At 44.6% G+C, this 18,164-nt stretch overlaps 1 protein-coding gene across 1 annotated transcript; it reads right to left on the minus strand.

The window, feature by feature from the left end:
* Positions 1 to 250: 250 nt before the first annotated feature.
* On the minus strand, positions 251 to 9,139 carry LOC135328716 (cytochrome P450 2H1-like). The gene is made up of 9 exons (XM_064513975.1): positions 8,910 to 9,139; positions 6,706 to 6,868; positions 5,596 to 5,745; positions 4,664 to 4,824; positions 4,072 to 4,248; positions 3,572 to 3,713; positions 3,089 to 3,276; positions 1,594 to 1,735; positions 251 to 1,130 (listed from the first exon to the last, which is right to left on the minus strand). The coding sequence occupies exons 1-9, from the start codon at positions 9,084 to 9,086 to the stop codon at positions 949 to 951; spliced, it is 1,482 nt and encodes a 493-aa protein (XP_064370045.1). The 5' UTR covers positions 9,087 to 9,139; the 3' UTR covers positions 251 to 948.
* Positions 9,140 to 18,164: the final 9,025 nt, after the last annotated feature.

The raw sequence follows: 18,164 nt of genomic DNA on the forward strand, positions 1-18,164 counted from the left end.
GCCAACTCTGTAACTGCGGTCTGGGTTCTAATAGGTCGTATAGGGTCAGTCCAGCCTCACATTGTCACCAGGAAGGAAATTCTTTTAGATCATAGACCAGCTCAGTCTTCAAGCCAGAATACATTTCATATAAATGAGTGAAATAAAATAGTCGTGTATGTACAAGTCTGGGGAAACATTTGGGCATCCAGGCTGTGTGGAGGCAGGTTATCCACCAAAACCCTTGTCTAGACTCTCAGAAAAGCAACAGTCCAGTTTATTACTTTTTCTTTATTTTGCAATATAAAGTGTAATTTCACAGACCTTTATTATAATCACATAAGAGGGGACCCATCTGCCTAGTCCTCAGATAAACTCCATCCCCACCGAAGGAGAGGATATATACTATGGCAAGAATACAGTGTCTGCTGAGCCCCTGAGGGTGGAAGATCATCATCTTCTGACAGGAAAAAAAACAGTTCTACACCGTTTGTGCTTACCATCACAAGCAGGTCACAAAGAAAAAAAAAAAAAAGAAAGAAACTACAGAGGAGAGACATGTACCTCAAGCAGTGTCTGGGAAAACTCTATAGTACAGCTGTCACTGTTCCTGCTGTGCTGAGAGGAACAGGTGGCACAGACAGCAGTAGCAGGGCTCTGAGAGCACTAACTCACATACCCTGAGGTATGTCAGGAGGTAAGGACCCAGAGAGGAACCTGGGTTAGGCAGAGGAGGCGTGGAGGAAAGCCTGTATAGCTTTGCCATAGGGAGCTGTCTCCTCCCCTGTGCAACCACCTACTTGCCTTAGAGCTGGATACATACAAACATTTTCTTCTTTTTAGTAGGACATGTCTCTCGATAAAGAATCTAGCAAATGGTCTCAGTGTTTAGTACCTCCAGGTTGGAAAATGATTGTCGTTCAAGCAGAGCTTTCAGGAGCTTGGAGGTTGGCAACTGTCTTTACTTGGCTAACGTGGAAGGAAAGAGATCTCGTAAGGTTTTGGCATATTTGCAAAACTGCTGATTATTGGGGAAATGTCAATGTCCTTGCGATCGATAACAGGTTTCAAAGTAAAATTCTGCAGGATGGCTGTTAAAAACATGAATAGCTCCATCCGTGCCAGACCTTCTCCTGCACAGATGCGTTTTCCTGCAAGGAAAAAGAAAAGTGAGGTGATAGTGGAATATTTTTCTAGTAACTTGTTTTAATCCCTGCTTAATGAAAGTTCAGACATCTCAGAATGAACAGGCAGCACTATGGCATTTTGGGGAAGCGAATGAGTTAACCTAGGGGCTCGGTGTCTGGAACAATATGGGAGTGCTTGGTGGGCAAAGGCCTGCTGCTGTCTGATATTAAGTTTGGAGAGACAAGTGGCATGGCTGTGGGTTACACTTCATGCAGCTCTCCTTGTAGAATCCGTTGGAGGAGCTTTTGTAATGGTAAAAGATGAAATCAACTGGAACGCCAGTGCAGGGCTTAGAGCTGCCCAGAAGTGACTCTAACAGGAGAGCACCAGGTGTCACTGTGTAGACCATGGTGACAGAGCCACTGAAATCTTCAGAGAGTCTCTAGGAGAGGATAGCCTGGGATCTGAAATAGATAGAGTGCTTACCTGCAGAAAATGGCATGAAGTAGTTGCTCTTTCTAAAGGTTCCATTTGCATTTAAGAAATGTCCCGGGTCAAATTGTTCTGGATTTGGAAATTCCTTGTTGTCATGTAGGACAGATCTTAGCATGGGGAATATCATAGTGCCCTGAATTAGCAAAGAGAGGAGAAGAAAGTTAAAGCAGAGATACGCTAAAGCAAAGTGGCATTGAGAAGTTCCCTGCATGGACCCATTATATACAGCCTTCAATAAGAAGCAGCAAGATTAAAATTGCATGAGACAAACTAATAGAACTGCAAAAGAGCCGTCATGGAAAAGTCTTGGGTGAGTATTAGGAAAAAACAGTTTTTTTTCTGAGCAGGAAAATAAGTTTAGGAAGGGTTGACTGAGATCAACCGTACTTGTTCGTCTCTAACAGGTAACTGGCTACGTTTTTTCATTGATGCAGTTCATTCCATAACAACTATTTTTATAACAGGTAGGAAGCAGGAATACTCACTCATGAAGGGAAACACAGGCCTAGACCATTATGGCCTATTAATGCCTCCAAAGGACCATTAGTTTGAGGTATCTGCCTCCCCCCCCCCCCCCCCCAAAGCTGACACCTTAATTCTCAAAATTTTCCAGCTTTGAGATTATTTGGATTCAATTCAGTGAATTATTTGGCTTTGGTATAGGAAGAGCATGCAGCTGCAAAGTTTGTATGGGGACAATATGCAGCCAGCCCTGCAGTCCAGAGCAGGAAGCTCCAGCTCTTCTTTGCCCTCTTCCTCTCTTCTGTTGGCTTGTGTAAGCTCTGTGATCATCTCACGGATTAGCTGAAAGGGAACAGTGCAAAACTTAGCAGAGCTCTGGGCTACTGAGGTCAGGGTACCTAAGTCTGCACGTGCACATGGGATTTGAAAACCCTGGTGAGTTAGGAAACTGCTCAAATGAATCCCTATTTAATCCATAGATATTAGAAGGTTAGAAATGCTCTTTCCCTAAGCAGAAGAGCACAGCTTGAATAGCATTATTACTGATCATTGATTTATGATCCTTTACTCCTCTACTCTGTAAAAAGCCAACAGAACTTTTTAATCTAGGTAGTTAAAGTTTAACCAGCTTAAAATGAGCGTTCAGTGAGTAAATGTGTGTCACCGGTTTATGCAGAGATTAAGTACGGCAAAGATGCTTTGCAATGAATTTTAATGCTAAGGCTGGTTAGAATAACGAATATTTTTTCCAAATAAATTATAAAAGCTTGATCGCTTACATTTGTGTGAAATACTGGAAAGCTCTATCTCCCTCTTCACATAGCGGATGGAAAGGCTCTTTTCAAATACAGGGGGCTGGAGTAAGTAACTTCCAGAAGCCCCTTCCAAATGAAATTATTCTATGTTTCTGTATCATATTTCAATGTGGTTGAAAAGAGAATAGAACACAATGAACAGAACACATCATGGCTTTGTTCTCTTGGGGCAAGAGAGTATGACTTTTCTCAGAAGCAGTGGAACTGACCTTGGGGATAAGATAGTCTCTGAACTTGGTGTCTTTGGTCACAGCATGTGGGACATTAAGTGGAAGGAAATCCATGAATCTCTGGATTTCATGGATCACAGCATCTGTGTATGGCATCTGGCTCCGATCCGCCATGCAGGGGCTTCGGTCTCGGCCAATCACATGGTCAATCTCTTTGTGAACTTTCTCTGTTAGGAAGTAAGTAAGTGTTGAATGGGCAAGTCTCCCATCCTTTTGCCTAGGCCTGTCCTGTATTTACAGCAAAACTTGGTTTTGGCACACCAGGAATATATGAAATTACTGTGTACTAATACCTTTCTACTGTGAACAGAACTAAGACTGATACACATTCCATATTGTAAATACATGTTTCCTTAGTCAAGGGAACATTGACACTTGTAGTAATGACATGAGTTGTTCAAACTGATTCCATGATGTAAAAAAAAAAAGGAGTTTTCAGTTATTTATTCCCTTTTGTATTACCTTCTATCTCTGGGTATTTCAGGAGAATCAGAAGTCCATATCTCAGTGTGACGCTGGTTGTCCCTGTTCCAGCAAGGAACAAGTCAAGTGTGGTTCTGGTCAGGGTCTCAGGGGTAAATTCTGAACGAGCATTCCCTTTCTCCTGGAGAAAGATTTGGCAAATTGTTTGAGCGCAAAGCCTAAGACACTTGTTTACAACGGAAAGTCCTGTATGCATCATACATGTTTTTAGATACATCTAATGTCCTTTTAGAAGTACAACACTCACTCTCCAGAACACCAGCAATTACAGAATTTTTACTGAATAACATCACGGACACTTTTTAAAAATTCTTAGTAAGAAAGTGGAGAGGACAGACTAAAGCTGATATGCCAAGAAAAACAGATTTCCCTCTCTGTTTGCAAGAGCAGAGTGCCCTGTCATGACCGTGAGAAGATGCTGGGATTCCAAACAAACAGGGGTTTTCTTGTAATCTAAAAAGCTATCTCTGTTACACTACCTGTTCCATTTTGATAAGAAAAGCATCAGTGAAGTCTCGAGGACAGGTGGGATCCAGGGATTTCTGGTGGGCTGTTACGATTTCAGAAATAAATTTATAAACTGCGTCAATATTCTGTGCCATTTTGTGATGAGGCCCGGGTACGTGGTCCAGGATACGTGGCATGAAATTGTATAACTGTAAAAATAAAATGATGGAAAAGCACATTCTGGTTAGTCTGAATGCAGCAAAGTTTTCTCTTAACTGTGATTATAAAATATGGCAGTTAAACCCATTTGGAACAATAGGTCTTTATTATTCAGCTGGATTTTAATGCCTTTTACAAACTTTATGGTGTCACTCTTCAAGGAAAGACTTCACTACATTTTGGTTACTTTTCCAATGATATCCTCCTTTGGACATACAATGGCAAGTCCTTAAGGAAAAAAGACTCAGGAATTGGTCACTTCACTGCCTTTTGGGCCTTCAAAAGTCTTCTCCCACTTTAGGACAGACCACCCCAATGCAAAACTAATTACATGAATAAATATTCACTAATAAAAATATTGTAATCATTCATAAATTTATTAATGAAATGAAATTTTGCACATACCAGTGTCTGTATAGCATTCTGGATCCTGTTATTTTCATCTAGCAACTCAATTAGAGTCAGAAATTTTTTGTCCTCATAGTCAAACCGATCCCCAAAGACAATGGAGCAGATGATGTTGGAAACAGCATGGACTAGGAAGCTGTCAGGCCTGAAGGGCCGCTCTGGAACAAAATCAGTATCTTGCATTCATTATTTCAATCCATTGTTCCCTCCCCTGACACTACTGGGAAGTTTTGCATCTATGCAAGACCCAGAGTCCCACAGTCCTTTGAGCGGATGATGAAAGGCTTATCCAATTTATTCTTCCCTACTTGAAGTGAAGATTTTCTTGCTTAAAAGGTTTAAGTCTTTTGTTCTGCTCTCAGCAGGACACTGGTCTGAGTGCCTTGGTCCCTCATCAGCTGATGTATGGCCCTGAGAATCCCACCAAAACCAATGCTCATGGGAAACGGTGATGTTGCAGCAGCCTTTTAGGTTTGTCTGCTTTTTCTCTTACAGAATAAACATGTGTGAAGGCTGGCTGCAGAAAGGAAGCCTGTGGTCCCTGCTGGCACTGTGCCACTCTCAGGGGAGGTAGTTAGAAGCAATAGTCTTGGCTGATATGCTACCAGAAAAGACTTTCATAGGGTGAAACCAATGGGGTTACCCTCTGCCCTGCCCTGGAAAACAGCCTATAGTAGTCGCTGTCCCCATCATCCCCTCCCTAAGAGCTGGGAAGTATTGTCTAGTGTTCAGAAGACTGGACCCAAAACCAAATGCCTGAAAATTACTTATCCTGTCACCCACTTCTTCAAGACCCCTTGGATCAGGGAGCAAAAGCAGCAGCCATGTGCCCACTTCCCATGTCATACACTTGGTGAAGCATCGCCACACCCTTCCCTATCATTGCAGGCATGCAGGCTGTCCTAGTAGCCCCAAAGTTCATGTCCTACCACGTGTGTTCTTGATCCTCTCCACCAGAAAATGAGCTTCCTCCTGGATCCGGTCCTCAATGCTCTTCTTCCCCATCCCAAAATCACGCAGGGTAGTGAGGGCAAATCGTCGGAGTTGCTTCCAGGTCTCCCCATTGCTGTTCACAATTCCTGACACACGGAGGAAAAACAGAGACTCGGTGAGGAGACAGACTTTTTTCCTCTAGTAAGAAAGAGTTACACAGTAAATACTTGGCATGCAAAGACGCCTGTCTGTGGAGTTCCACTGCAATTGCTAGATGCCCCAAACTCTAAGAAGCTCTCTGCGGTTCTGGAGGTGGCAGATCTGATCCTTCTGATTGCTGCAGGTTGAGTAAAACACAAGGGACAACGGGAAGGAGGAGTACGAAGTAGTCTGTGAGAAGGGTACTTGGCATGGTGTTCCTCACTGTTGGATGCCACAAGGCTTTCTCTAAGAGCGCTGCTGAAATAATCATTACACTACAGCGCTGTTTTTGCTTGTGGTGGAGACTAAATGCACCTGCTGAGGGGGAGGCTGGATGGAAATCCTGGGGATTCTGGTTTCCCTCTTGCTTTCTAGCCGTCTGTCTTCTTCATACCACGGAACCTGTAGTACACGCTGGAATAGCTGTTTACTTGGATAGATACCATACTGGAAACTGCCCTGCTGATTGAGCCCAGGGCCTGGTTTTTACTGGCAGAGCCTGTGTTTAACTTCTCTTTCTTGTGCTTTGGAATTTGACTTTTGCTGATTCCTTAGCGGTTTACGTATTGCTGATATTTTTGGAGATGGGAGAGTAAAAGAAAGATCTTACAGGCATACTTCATGAACAAAATTTTGGGCCAGAAATTGAAGACTGCTGCAAAAACAAGGAACTCAGCAAAGCCGGCCCAGGACCTTAAAAACCTTTAGTGTGAGCGTGAGTATGGAGTTCCCATTTACTCAAGGATCCAAGTAGACAGTTGGGCTGTTTGTCTTTCATTCTTCTTTTTTTATATACCTGACGGTAATAAACAAAGTCCCCACACTGCCTCCTTCGCTGCCTTTGCAGCTGTTTCCTGAAGCACTGGAAGCATCGGCTCTGCATGCTAAGATCACCCAGAACATACCTGTGCCCTGGAAGAATTTGTCAAACAGCGGTAGAGTGCCTCTTCCACTGAACTCATCTGCCTGATCAATCAGAGCTTCTTTCACAACGTCATAGCCATACAGCACCACAACCTCTTTGGGGCCTAAACGTACTGTGAAGACAGGACCGTACTTCTTGCTGAGCTGTAGGAAAGAACACAAAGAACACCACAGCTGAATGTCAATCAAGCAAAAAGAATTTCATAGCAAGGAGGTCTGAGACACTGAGAGGTTTCATAGCAAAGAGGTCTGATTGTTGAGACATGGCATTGATCAGCAGCAGTGTAGAGATCTTTAAACCGTGAATTACAGCCAGAGGAAGAGGGAACAGTCATACAAAAAACAGGTGGTAGGAGTGGAAAGGATGAGGTGTCAGGTCCAAATCCCACAAAAAGAAACAATTCTTCACGGGGCCTTCAGAGCAGTCTGGAACTCTTTGCTGCAGGGTGGATAACAACAGTTTACACAGGCTCGAAAAGCAGTTAGACATGGTCACAGAAGTCCATGAAGGGTTTTCAAACCCAAACACACCACACTTGTCTTTAAAAGCTCCTGGGCCACAGATCTCTGGAAACTGGAAGAGTATACCAGGGAAGAGTCTCTGACTCCTCGTGCTAGTCGCATACGCTTTTCCAGACATCTGCTTTTGGCCTGCAGTTGAGAAGAGGACATGGACTTTTGGTCTGACCTGGAACACCTTTTCTTATGTTCGGTCTTTAAGAGCAAGCTAGATAAAGTCCTATTTTTTTATAGTAGGAAACTGAATAATCTCGTGCTCTAAAATAAAGCAGGATGCTTAGAGGGTGCTCATGACTCAACATGCAGAAGCACTGAGGCAAAAAGGAGCTCATATGTGTATGTTTGCTAATGCACGCAGTGATGCTAGCCACCACGACATTTTTGTGCTGAAAAAGTGAATGCTCTGAAGCAGCTTTGTCAGCCTTAACACTTCATACAAAGGGTCTTTTGTCATTTTTTAAGCTCTGGAAATATGTGGATACCACACCACCATGACCGACAAAATGTCTGTTCTCTTACGCACCAATCTGTAGAACTGCTTAACAATATCCAGGCTGGAGGCACATAGTCATTGTACTGGAAAAATTGGGATTATGCTTTGCTCAGCAGAATCTCAGTCACTGTTAAGGATTTGAGAGAGAAGAGTTGGAGGCTCAGTATAGGCTCAGGCATATTTAACCTACAAGGGTTACTTGTGCACACCTCTGGGCTCTCCACAGACATTATTGTTTGAGTAACGATGCTTCTGGTATCAAGTTGCCATGTGGAGGCAGCTAAATGAAGGCTGAACAATAGAGGCTGAAGTAGATTGCTGACAATGGTACTCAAAAGCCTTCTATTACACGACCTATTGACCAGTGCAGCTATGTTACCGCTTGACCCTCCCCCTCTCCAAGTATTCATGGTTGGCAAAATACTACAATGCCACCGTGTTCCACACTACTGGTAAAACTTGTGGATTTGCTGGGCCTGTAGGTGAAGCCTAGAGCTTCTCGGCTGGTCTGGTTTCCCAGGGATATTGGGATTTTCCCCTGAGCGTTTTCACCTAGTGGAGGGCACCTCCGTTCAAAGTGTCTGGAAGCCCAGAGACCCTCCTCCTCCATCCACCATCCTCCCCATGCAGTCACGTAAGTAACAGGTGCTCCAGCAGAACTCCCAACACACAGGTTTTGCTTGACAAATATGTGCCATTAGCTGGGAGAAGAAATGGGCAGCACACCTCACCTCCAAACTTTCCTGCTTCATTCACTGCGTCCACTCCCAGGAGATCACGTCTATCTGCTAGGAAGAAGAGGCAGCAAAATGGAGTGGGGGGTCCTCCCCAAACCAGGGCCAGGCCATGTTGCCAGAGTGGTGTGGAGTCGGGCACAAGAAGAGTACCACAAATACTGCAACAGCATCAGTACCTTGACTGCAAAGCCATTGCAAATTGCAGTACTGCCATGAGGCCAGCAGAGCACTCATCATTATTATGATTAATATAATAGACAATATACAGATTTCAGAAGGACACATTTCTGAGAAAGTTTTTTTTCTGTTTTGAGTCTGACATTTGGTTAATGCAGCTTTGACATTGTCTGTTGCGTTAAGCTGAGAGCCCATCTGCACTGGACCTCATTTTAAATGCAATGGAGACAACATAGGAAGAAAAGAGGCAATCCCTTACCTTCTCCAGGCTTTCAGGCACGTTTCGTGGGTTCAGATGGAACATGCTTCCAATGAAGGGGAGTGCAATAGGGCCAGGAGGCTGCTTCCCTGTTCGAGATTTACTTCTCCACGCTGAAAAGAGAAGGCATGAGAAACAAGTCATCAAGAAAATCGTGGTCATTCCCAGGGGCTCCATGGTGGGCCAAAGAAAAGGTGTCAAGTTCCAGAAGAAACTGAAGTTGGACCTGCAAATCCATTGCTATATATATATGCTCTGGCACTGAAGCACTTGGAAAAATCAGCCAATGGCACCTCTCTGTTTCCGCTGAGATAGGAGATTACTTATTAATCTGCCCAAGATAAAAATGAACAAACTAGGAATGAAGCAATTGTTTACATACGCTGGCTTTTACCTCTTTGGTTTGTGTTCCTTTCTGTAACATAGAAGAAAAGAAATCAGCTTCTAGTGCTGTCAGAAAAACTTGAAATACTTCTTTCTCCAGGACTGGCAATGTTAAGACCTGGAACAGTCCTTGTGACAACTGGGACCTGTAAATACAGTAATGCTGTCCTGGTGTGTTCCTCTACAGAATAAAGGTAGCGGATGGTAGAGAGCCAAGATACATGACGGACCAGAAAACAGAAATGTTTAGAGCCCGCTGCAATGTATATGTCTAAACTCTTGCTGTTTGTCCTCACGCATAGGGTTACATCTGCCAGTCACTCTAGTATGTGACCACAGTGGAGGGGGGCACTGTGGTGGAAGAAAGGGCATTATCCCGAGTTCTTAGGTATTCCACCTCCATTTCTGGAATGAAATTACACAATTGTACTCACACGTGCAGATTTTTGACTAATAAACTCAGCTCGTCCTGGTCTGCTGTTTTAACCAGACCAATCACATTGTCTATAGCATTTGCATTGCCACTGAGGAGTTCACATGTTCTGCCTGAACCACGGAGTCCTGCAGCAACCTGCAGCGCTTACATTTCAAGATGTCTCTAAAAACTAGTTGAAGATGATCAAGGTGCATTTATGGGCAAATGCACCATGATCAGAGCTTAGCAGAATGATCAGTTTAATGAATATTAAAGAGTTAATAAAACATAAAACATGAAATGACATATTGTTTCCCACGCCTCATCCTCATTGGAATCCAAAGCCCCTATAAACAGGGGTGAGTGCAGAGGGCTTTCCACCCCACTCTAGGCTCTGCTTGCACTCTGACTGCTCTGTGGCTCTTTGCCTCAGACACGTGGGTCTCTGGCCCTTTGTCCTTTCCCTGAGACACACCACTCAGTTTGCTGAGACCCCCCAAAATGCACAGGACATGCAGGTTCCCGTTCAAACCATTCCCACAGCACAGCACTGCCAGCCTAGCCCAGGGACAGCACGCAGTGCTGTGTGGTGCAGGGCTGGTGGAGCCTGCTCCACAGAGCTCTTCATCACCCCAAAGTTGTTCCAGAAGGAGAGGGCAAATGGCAGGGATAAATAAATAATAAATAAAATGACAAGTTTCAACCTGTATTCCTTTTGTTATTCACTATCAAAAGAACGCTTGAACTCTTGCCTAGCAAAGGAGGCTGTCTGGATATAAGCATTACAACATCAGAGTACATACCCTCTGGCTAACCATGCACTGGGAGTGTGCTGGGCATCAAGGGACCTCAGAACGGTTTTATGCAAATTAACCCTTGTGTAATTACATAGATACCACAAATGAATGGAGATGAGACCCAGCTTCTGAAGAAGACAGATATGCCCCTTGAGCCCCTGAGGGTGGGATGTTGTATGATGATTTGGGAGGCAAGGACATGCAATTACATTTCTAACATCACCAGCTGTGCAAGTTCCAGTCTCTTCTAAGGTCTGCTGGACTGTCTGCTCTGGTCAAGCACTTTGGGAAGGCTGGATAATACTTGTATCATCAGACGCATATCCACATGTATTGTATTTTCAGATGTAACGTATTATCATTATGCAGATTGGCCTGTGGAAATCTTCTTGCCTGCTCTGCTGTGAGTAACATCATCTCGGCTGCTAAAACCTTTTTTCTTTCAGAAAGCACTCTCCTTCCTTCCTTGTAGAAAATGACTATGTCAACCACTGCCTTAATTCAGGCAGCAATTAGACAGAGGACCTGCTGTGATTAGCACATAATAGGGGTCAGTCACCACTGCACCGTTCAACAATTTGTGTAACACATACACTTGTAACATGCTACGCAGTGCTAGAGATAAGATACTCTGCTCAAAGTACATAATGTTATTTTCCAGATGATGGCAGAAATTTTTCACCAGTCAGAGCAAAAGACTTGGTTAAACATTTGTGAACAAACTCATTTAACCCAAAACACACTTCATCTGAACAAGAACCAAGCCAATGAAATGGCTTCTGTTCATCACGGATTTCCAATAAATAGCAGATTGCTATGACCTTGCTCAGCCCCCAGAAGGGCGAGGAAGTTCAGCTCATAGGCTCCCAACGTGTGACCTGCACTGGGACTCAAATGTCTGTGGGAGAATATGCTATTGGCTATTTGTCTCATCAGCCTAGTCTTCCAGTACAAGTTCACACAGACAGATTTACATATTTTCTTACCATCGGGGAGGCTTCCGTTTCTGGATGGAGAATATTTTAGAGACCTACATTTAGCCTTTTAGCTTCATGTTTACAGGTATTCATGTCTGTCAGTAAGGCTTCTCCAATCAAGCCAAAATACATCAAATGAGGTAAAAGCGTTCATCACATTTCCTGACTCTATAGAGTAACTGAGGAAATGTAAAGTAACTTGAGAAAGGAGGAGTGAGCCAGAAAATGGAAGGAAATGAGGAAACGGTATTTACTACCCTACAAGTCAAGGAGCAGTGCACAGAGCACAGGACAGGGTGGAGGGCACTGCCGGTGAGGGGTGCTTCTCTGAAGAAGGGGGTAGTGGCAAGCTGCTAAGTATGCAGTGGGGCTGCGAGTACAAGCATGGAGACCGAGGAGCACCAGTGGTTGCCTTCACCAAAGACCCCAATGCATCGCTGTGCTAAGGCCAACACAGCCAAACAGGGACACAGGAAGAAGGAGAATTTGCAGGCTTGAGGAGGAGTTTCTGGAACTTTATTTTCTGCTCACCACAGTGGAAGTCAGTCATGAAAAACTCTGGCAGGGACAGAGACTATTAGGACTACAATACTCCACTACTGGGTAGCCACTAGAGCAGCTCTGCTGTACCACAACACCATACCCTGATGGAGGTGGCCCTGATCGCTTCCCTGGCAATAGGTATTTGCCACTTTCGTTCTGCAGGATCACGGTGAAAGTTACTCATGGAAAACTCTGGCAGGGACAGCTGAACTGATACAGCCTGATCTTTCATGACCTGCGTCCCCTGAGGGACAAGACCTCCATGAACTGATGAGCAGATTAGGGTAGCAGATAAACAGACAGTGCTTCTTTGGCAGGACACAAGCAGCAATGGCTTGGAAAACAACATAAAAAAATGAACTTATGAATGAACCAAAGCCAGAGTTCACAAGATTAAAGCAAAGAGCTGTGTACTTCATGCTGAAGTGAGATTTTCTAAGATACTCCTTGTATTTGAGTTTCATTTAATGTTTAATAGTGACTGATTCAGAGGCCACATGGCCCATTCTCTTCTGTGGCAGCTGTCGTCATTCAGGTCTTCATTCTTCACCCCACCACATAACCAAAGCATGTAGCAAGCTTTTCCATTCCTCTCCACTGCAGGCTTAATGCATGAGACCACTGGGTGAACAAAGCCCAGGTAAAGACTCCTCTGCTGCAGCTCTCATTCCTGCCTCCTTTGTGAAAGGTGGCTCAGTCCGTCCTCAAAGCAATCGTCTTCTGCTGTACATACCACCCTCTCTAGCAATGACAGTGCCTAATGCGTTCTCTGTCATAAAAATGACAGATGTCCACCATCATTTGGCTTAAACGCAGTTGGACTAGTGGAAGAGGCTGGCATCAGCTGTGATTTATTTTTCCTCACTTGGAAGATGTCTAAAAATATGACATTTCAAAAAAACCTGACAATTAAAAAAAATAAATCTACATTTGGGTATTTTCCCCTGCCTTCCTCCTGTATGACTTTCAAATAAAGAGTCATTAACCGACGTAAATCTCCCAGTAGCGCTAAGGCAAAGTATACACACTGATCCATATGTGGTACAGTACAACTAATTCTGTTAGTGTTCAATAGCTGAGATGATACTGTCACTGGAGGCAAAACAAAGTACTAACAAGAAGCTAAACAGACACTTTGCACAGCCTATACGATATTTCACAAGGACTTGGCAGGAAGGATATTTGATTTGTCAGCACAAATGGCTTGGTTAAATGTTTCTTAATGAACTCAGTTAATCCAGGCATCAGCTGAAAGGATCCAACATTAGACTAACAAAGCAGCTTTTATTAAAAAGCATGAGCGCTTTCAGTGTACCTTTTTAACGTACCATAACCTCTTTCATGATACCTGGCAATGTAAGGTACGTTGAACCCTCAGACTAAAAGTTATTTAGGAGAGACTGTTATTTATTATTTGACTGCAAAGGAGAAGGGTGCAGGGACAGGCACCCTTGGGTGCCCTGTCAGGGGGTCCCGTCTCATTCCTTATACCTGGCCTGTGGCAGCCACGACGTGCCACTGGCAGACGAGGGATTTACAAAGGTCAGGGAGGCATTTCCGACACATTTTCCTGCCTGCCATGACCACTGAATGTCATTACGCGTTAAAGCAGGAACACTTGAACTACAGAGTGGACTGCTATGCCCCGAACTCCCTTGACCACAAGCACAGATTGAAAAGCAGCAAGCAAATATTCTGGGCTTTCATGAAAGGAAATAAATCTTATCTGGTTAATGATTAAGAGCAATTCAAATTGAAGAACAAACCTAGATGACCTAATGCAAACAAGAAAAAATACACAGCAGTCTAGCTAATTTATCTAACCATGGCATACAAATTTAAATAGGATTTTAAGCTACTTGGCTAAGGTGTCGGTTTTTCATTTAATTTTCTAGTGATATATATGGAAATTTGTCATCTATTGGCTTCCTGGATGTTCAGCCTTCATTTAATTCTACGCTTGCCCCATCAGTGTGTAAGCAATAACCTGATAAATTGGTTCTGGCTGCACTGGCTTCAGTAAATTTTCAACAAAAAAAGAAGAAGAATCAAAAGAGCAATACAAATTCCCTTCTTTACATGCTTCTTCATTCACCTCTGTCCATTTTTTCCTTAACATCCACTGACAAAAAAATATGGGTCATTCCTCATATCTCAAAATAACAGGCTCCATAGCTAATAGGCCTACATCTTATCTGATTGTCTACACCCCCCACTACAGTTAATGGAGTCAGACAGGAATGTCTTGGGGTTGAATCACAAATAAGGTGAACTGCACCCTTGAAATACTCAGTTATGATCATCCCACTGATGACTATAAGGCCAGAAACTTCAATATTTGCACTGAAACATTTTTGGTTCTAAAGGCAGCGTGCAAAACCAAAGAGAAACCAAGAGAGCCATGTCACTTAGGATAACCTTTGCACTTAGCCACTTTGTCTATCTTCATTTAACAGTCTGGCAGCAGACTGTTACTACTGGGAGTAGGCCCTAAAGGAGAGTTGTCCACATCATGCACCCATAGCCAATGGTGCTCACAGGAAGAAAAAAAAAAAACAAAACACACCCTTCCCTTAGGAACCCTGCCTAGCAATTTCTTCCAATATTTTCTTGCATTGGGCTGGGAGAGCTTCCAGTGACACCAGCAGGTTGCTGCTCTCTTCTAGTTACACAGAGGAAGGCCTTCCTTGTAGGACATCAAACCAGTCAGCCTGGTTACAAACACTGGCTTTCCTTATCCTGCTTTTTGCTCCCTCAAGACTTTAAACATCTTTTTACTTCCCAGATGTTAAAGAATACTGAATTGAAACTGTCTAGAGAGAGCTGCTTAGCACAACTTATATGAAACTTGCTTAGCACGAGTAGCTAAATTTGCTGAAGCCTTAGGCCGCACGTGGGAAAAGAACAAACCTTTACCTCATTTAGTAAAAAACAGTGCCTCAGAGCTCGTTCAGGCTGGGAAGATAAGGAAGCCACACGCAGTCTGTGCTCCTGTGTCACCCACTCCGAAAGGGAAGACATCAAAACAAGTGAAAAATAAGACCTTGGGAGACAACTGCCAGACCCAACAAAAACAGAGGTACAACCGTCATCAGAGACCGCAAAAAAACAAAAATAAGGAGAAAAACAGCTTACCTCAGAATGACGATGAGACCCAATGAGGAGCAGGAGACCCCAGACCAAAAAATTACTATTGGTCTAACTACCGCATGAGGGGTGGGAAATGTAAGTTGAAAAAACTATAATTACCCAGGATTTGTTTATGTTAGGGTCCCTCTTTGGAGGCACCCAGCTCGAGCTGTAATTACAGCACGCGCGTCATTAAAATTTAATTTGTTTTGATTTGGCTCTGAACTCTACTTGCAGGAACCTAGCGTCAAGCCCTGTTACGGTGGCCGACAAGCCTAATTTCCGTAACAGTTTGGCACCCCAGATGGGACCCCAGGTGACCACTGCCGGGGCCTCTCGTCTACAAACGACCGTCTGGCGCCATCGGGTGAGTTCACCTGGGATCTTTGGCAACGAGAGGCACCGAGAAGGTGAGTCTTAAACTCCCGCCTAAATTCTAAATTCTGGTCTGGTAACAGTGCACTGAAGGGGTACGCGGGCTGGCCACCGTAAGGCGTGCCAGGGGGACGGGTGCGAGTCCCATCCCCAGGGTTTGGGTGGGTTTAAAGTCCCAGCTCGGTCCGGCCGGAGGAGGGGTGCGCAGCCTGATCAGCATAAGGCGCACGGCAAGACTGTAAGACAGAAGTCTAGAGTCACTGTGACTGGTGTGAGTGTGAACAGTACTCTCTGTGTGCGTGTGTGTGTGTGTGTGTGTGTGTGTGTGTAGCCTGGGACCCGATCGGGGCACCTGTCAGCTGAGAAGCCGCCCGCTGCGAAGGGACAGCAGTCCCAGCAGTTAAAGACGCGGGTGGTGTGAGTGCGGTTCCCAGAGAGCGAGAATTTCCATAACACCAGACAAACCATAAATGAGAAGCCCCAGTGACAAGCAGCACTGCACAAAGACAGTGCAATGGATCAGCTGCATTTTCCCCTCCCAAAAGAGAACAAATACTCCCAAGGGCCTGCAGACGTAAGGCCCTGAGGGGTGAAATGCTCCTAAGGACCTGAAGCAAGGCCATCTCCAGAGTGACAGGACATTCCTGGGGCTTTCTACTGGATTGCATATGGGCCAAGAGACTTGTTTGGTTGATGTGAGAAAATCCTGTTGCACTGTGCAGTCACAGGTCAACCAATGCTCCCAGTCTGGGTAAGAGACCTGTGTGTTGGGAGCACACCAGGCTTGTTCTTCTGAGAGCAAGGACAGCTGGAAAGGAAGGCCTCCTCCTCCTCCTCCTGACCACCCACAGACATAAGTCACCATTAACTCTCACTGTGGAGAGCTAGGCTGATGGGGGCAGCTGGCTCCAGCGGTCTGTGACCAGGCTACTTGGTCAGAGCCCCTAAGACAGCGAGAGATGAGCTGGAGCTGATCTGGGATATTCCCTCACTCCTTTTCTGCTGCTGGCAGGCTTAGCCAAAGCCCGAGGAGAGCTGCTGGGATTCAGAGCTTCTTAATACACAAAGAGATCCCTCCAGACCACTGCTCACCAAACAAAGGTTTGTGCTACAGGGGCTGAGGTGCTGCAGACTTGCTCCTTCCTCAGGTGCTCTGCAGGCCCTGTTTTCTTCTTCTCTGTCTGAAAGCATTTTTTGCCCCAGCGATTACACTGTGTTGTACAATCTAACTAGCCACATGCTGTGTAATTACATTGTGATGCAGAATCACATGGGCCATATTTGATATACCTGAGCCTGCCAAAATTGTAATACTTGCATCATGTGTATGGCAAGGCTACAGATATTTGGCTAAATCCCTGGGGTGTTTGTTTAGACCTTGTGCTAAAAATCATTTCCTCCTTGCCAGAGAAATTGCACCAAGAGATTGATGCCTTTGTGCCTATTGAAGGTGGATGCCAACACAGGTGATATGACACTTCAGTCCCAGAAATTTTTTCTTTCTTTTTTTCCCTGCTGCGTGCCACATGCTCCTCTTAAAACAACATCAGACAGTACTTCATCCTTCAGCCCAGTGCTCAGTGCTGCCATCTAATGCCACAGAATTCTTCATCTTCTGTTCACCCTAAGAATTATGCCCTTCATTTCATGGATTTACCAATTAAACCCACCAAGAAATACGTAACTGAAATTTTTACTACAGCCTCCCACACAAGCCCACTCTTCTCCTCATCTTCATCCAAGGCTCTGACTGGAGGGATGAAGAAAGCTAGGATGTCCTCTCTCCCAAACTCTGCCTTTTTGACTCTTCACCAGCAAACACAGAGGCTGTTGCAAGCAGATAGAAGTGTGGGCTTTGGCACAGATGAAGCCTTGGTCTGACGCAGCCTTAGCTGCTGGCTGTTCCTGTACTCCGTCTCCACCCATGTCCATCCACATGCTGCTACGCAGTTTAGGATGGGTTTAATTCACTTAAAGACAAGGATGAGAGGAGGGGGGAGACAGAACTGTCAATCTCCACCATGAAGTAGCTTTTTTTTGGTTTCCAGCTTCCATCCAAAAACACTAACAATATTTTGGGGGGAAAAGGACACAGATAAACCCTATCTGTTACCACAGTTGTTTCAGTGAACAAAATCACAGTTTTATTCCTAAAGGCCATGAACTCACGTGTTAACACCGAAATGCTTTTCAAAAGTGAACTTAGAGTCTAGCAGAAGAGAGGTCCTTGCAGCACAATCACTGAGGTAGTTTCTGGAGGGTGCTGGGTTCCTGCCTACCCCAGACACATTCTCCTTGCCGGGGAGAAATAGTGTGGAACAGTCTTTGGAAACAGTGCTGTTATTAAACAGCCCATTGAAAGGCTGGCAAGTGGCACTGTGGCAAAGAAACTTTGGCAGGACCCTCTGTGTTAACTGATATTGGGTTGTTATGAGACATGAACAACTGCTGCTGCTTGGCTAGCTTGTTAATAACTTCTGATCAGGATGGAGGTTGAGGGAGAGAGCATGTTCTTTTACTCTTTGGTCCCACCAGTGACTGTGTGAGGTCATCCGATTGCCCTGAGTGTTATGAGATCCCAGTGCTCTCTACTGGCTGGTACTTGCTGTGTTTGGATTTTCTCCTGCCACCAGTC

The sequence above is a fragment of the Dromaius novaehollandiae genome, chromosome 6 (assembly GCF_036370855.1).
Source record: "Dromaius novaehollandiae isolate bDroNov1 chromosome 6, bDroNov1.hap1, whole genome shotgun sequence".
NCBI lineage: Eukaryota > Metazoa > Chordata > Aves > Casuariiformes > Dromaiidae > Dromaius > Dromaius novaehollandiae.

Bases quoted from the DNA above. Each gene is read 5' to 3' on its own strand.
- LOC135328716 (XM_064513975.1), bottom strand. From the start codon at position 9,086: ATGGAGCCCCTGGGAATGACCACGATTTTCTTGATGACTTGTTTCTCA. The intron at 6,869-8,909 runs GTAAGGGATTGC...TCTTTCCTACAG, and splicing joins TGCCTGAAAGCCTGGAGAAG to CTCAGCAAGAAGTACGGTCC. The intron at 4,825-5,595 runs GTAGGACATGAA...ATTTTGTTCCAG, and splicing joins GAGGATCAAGAACACACGTG to AGCGGCCCTTCAGGCCTGAC.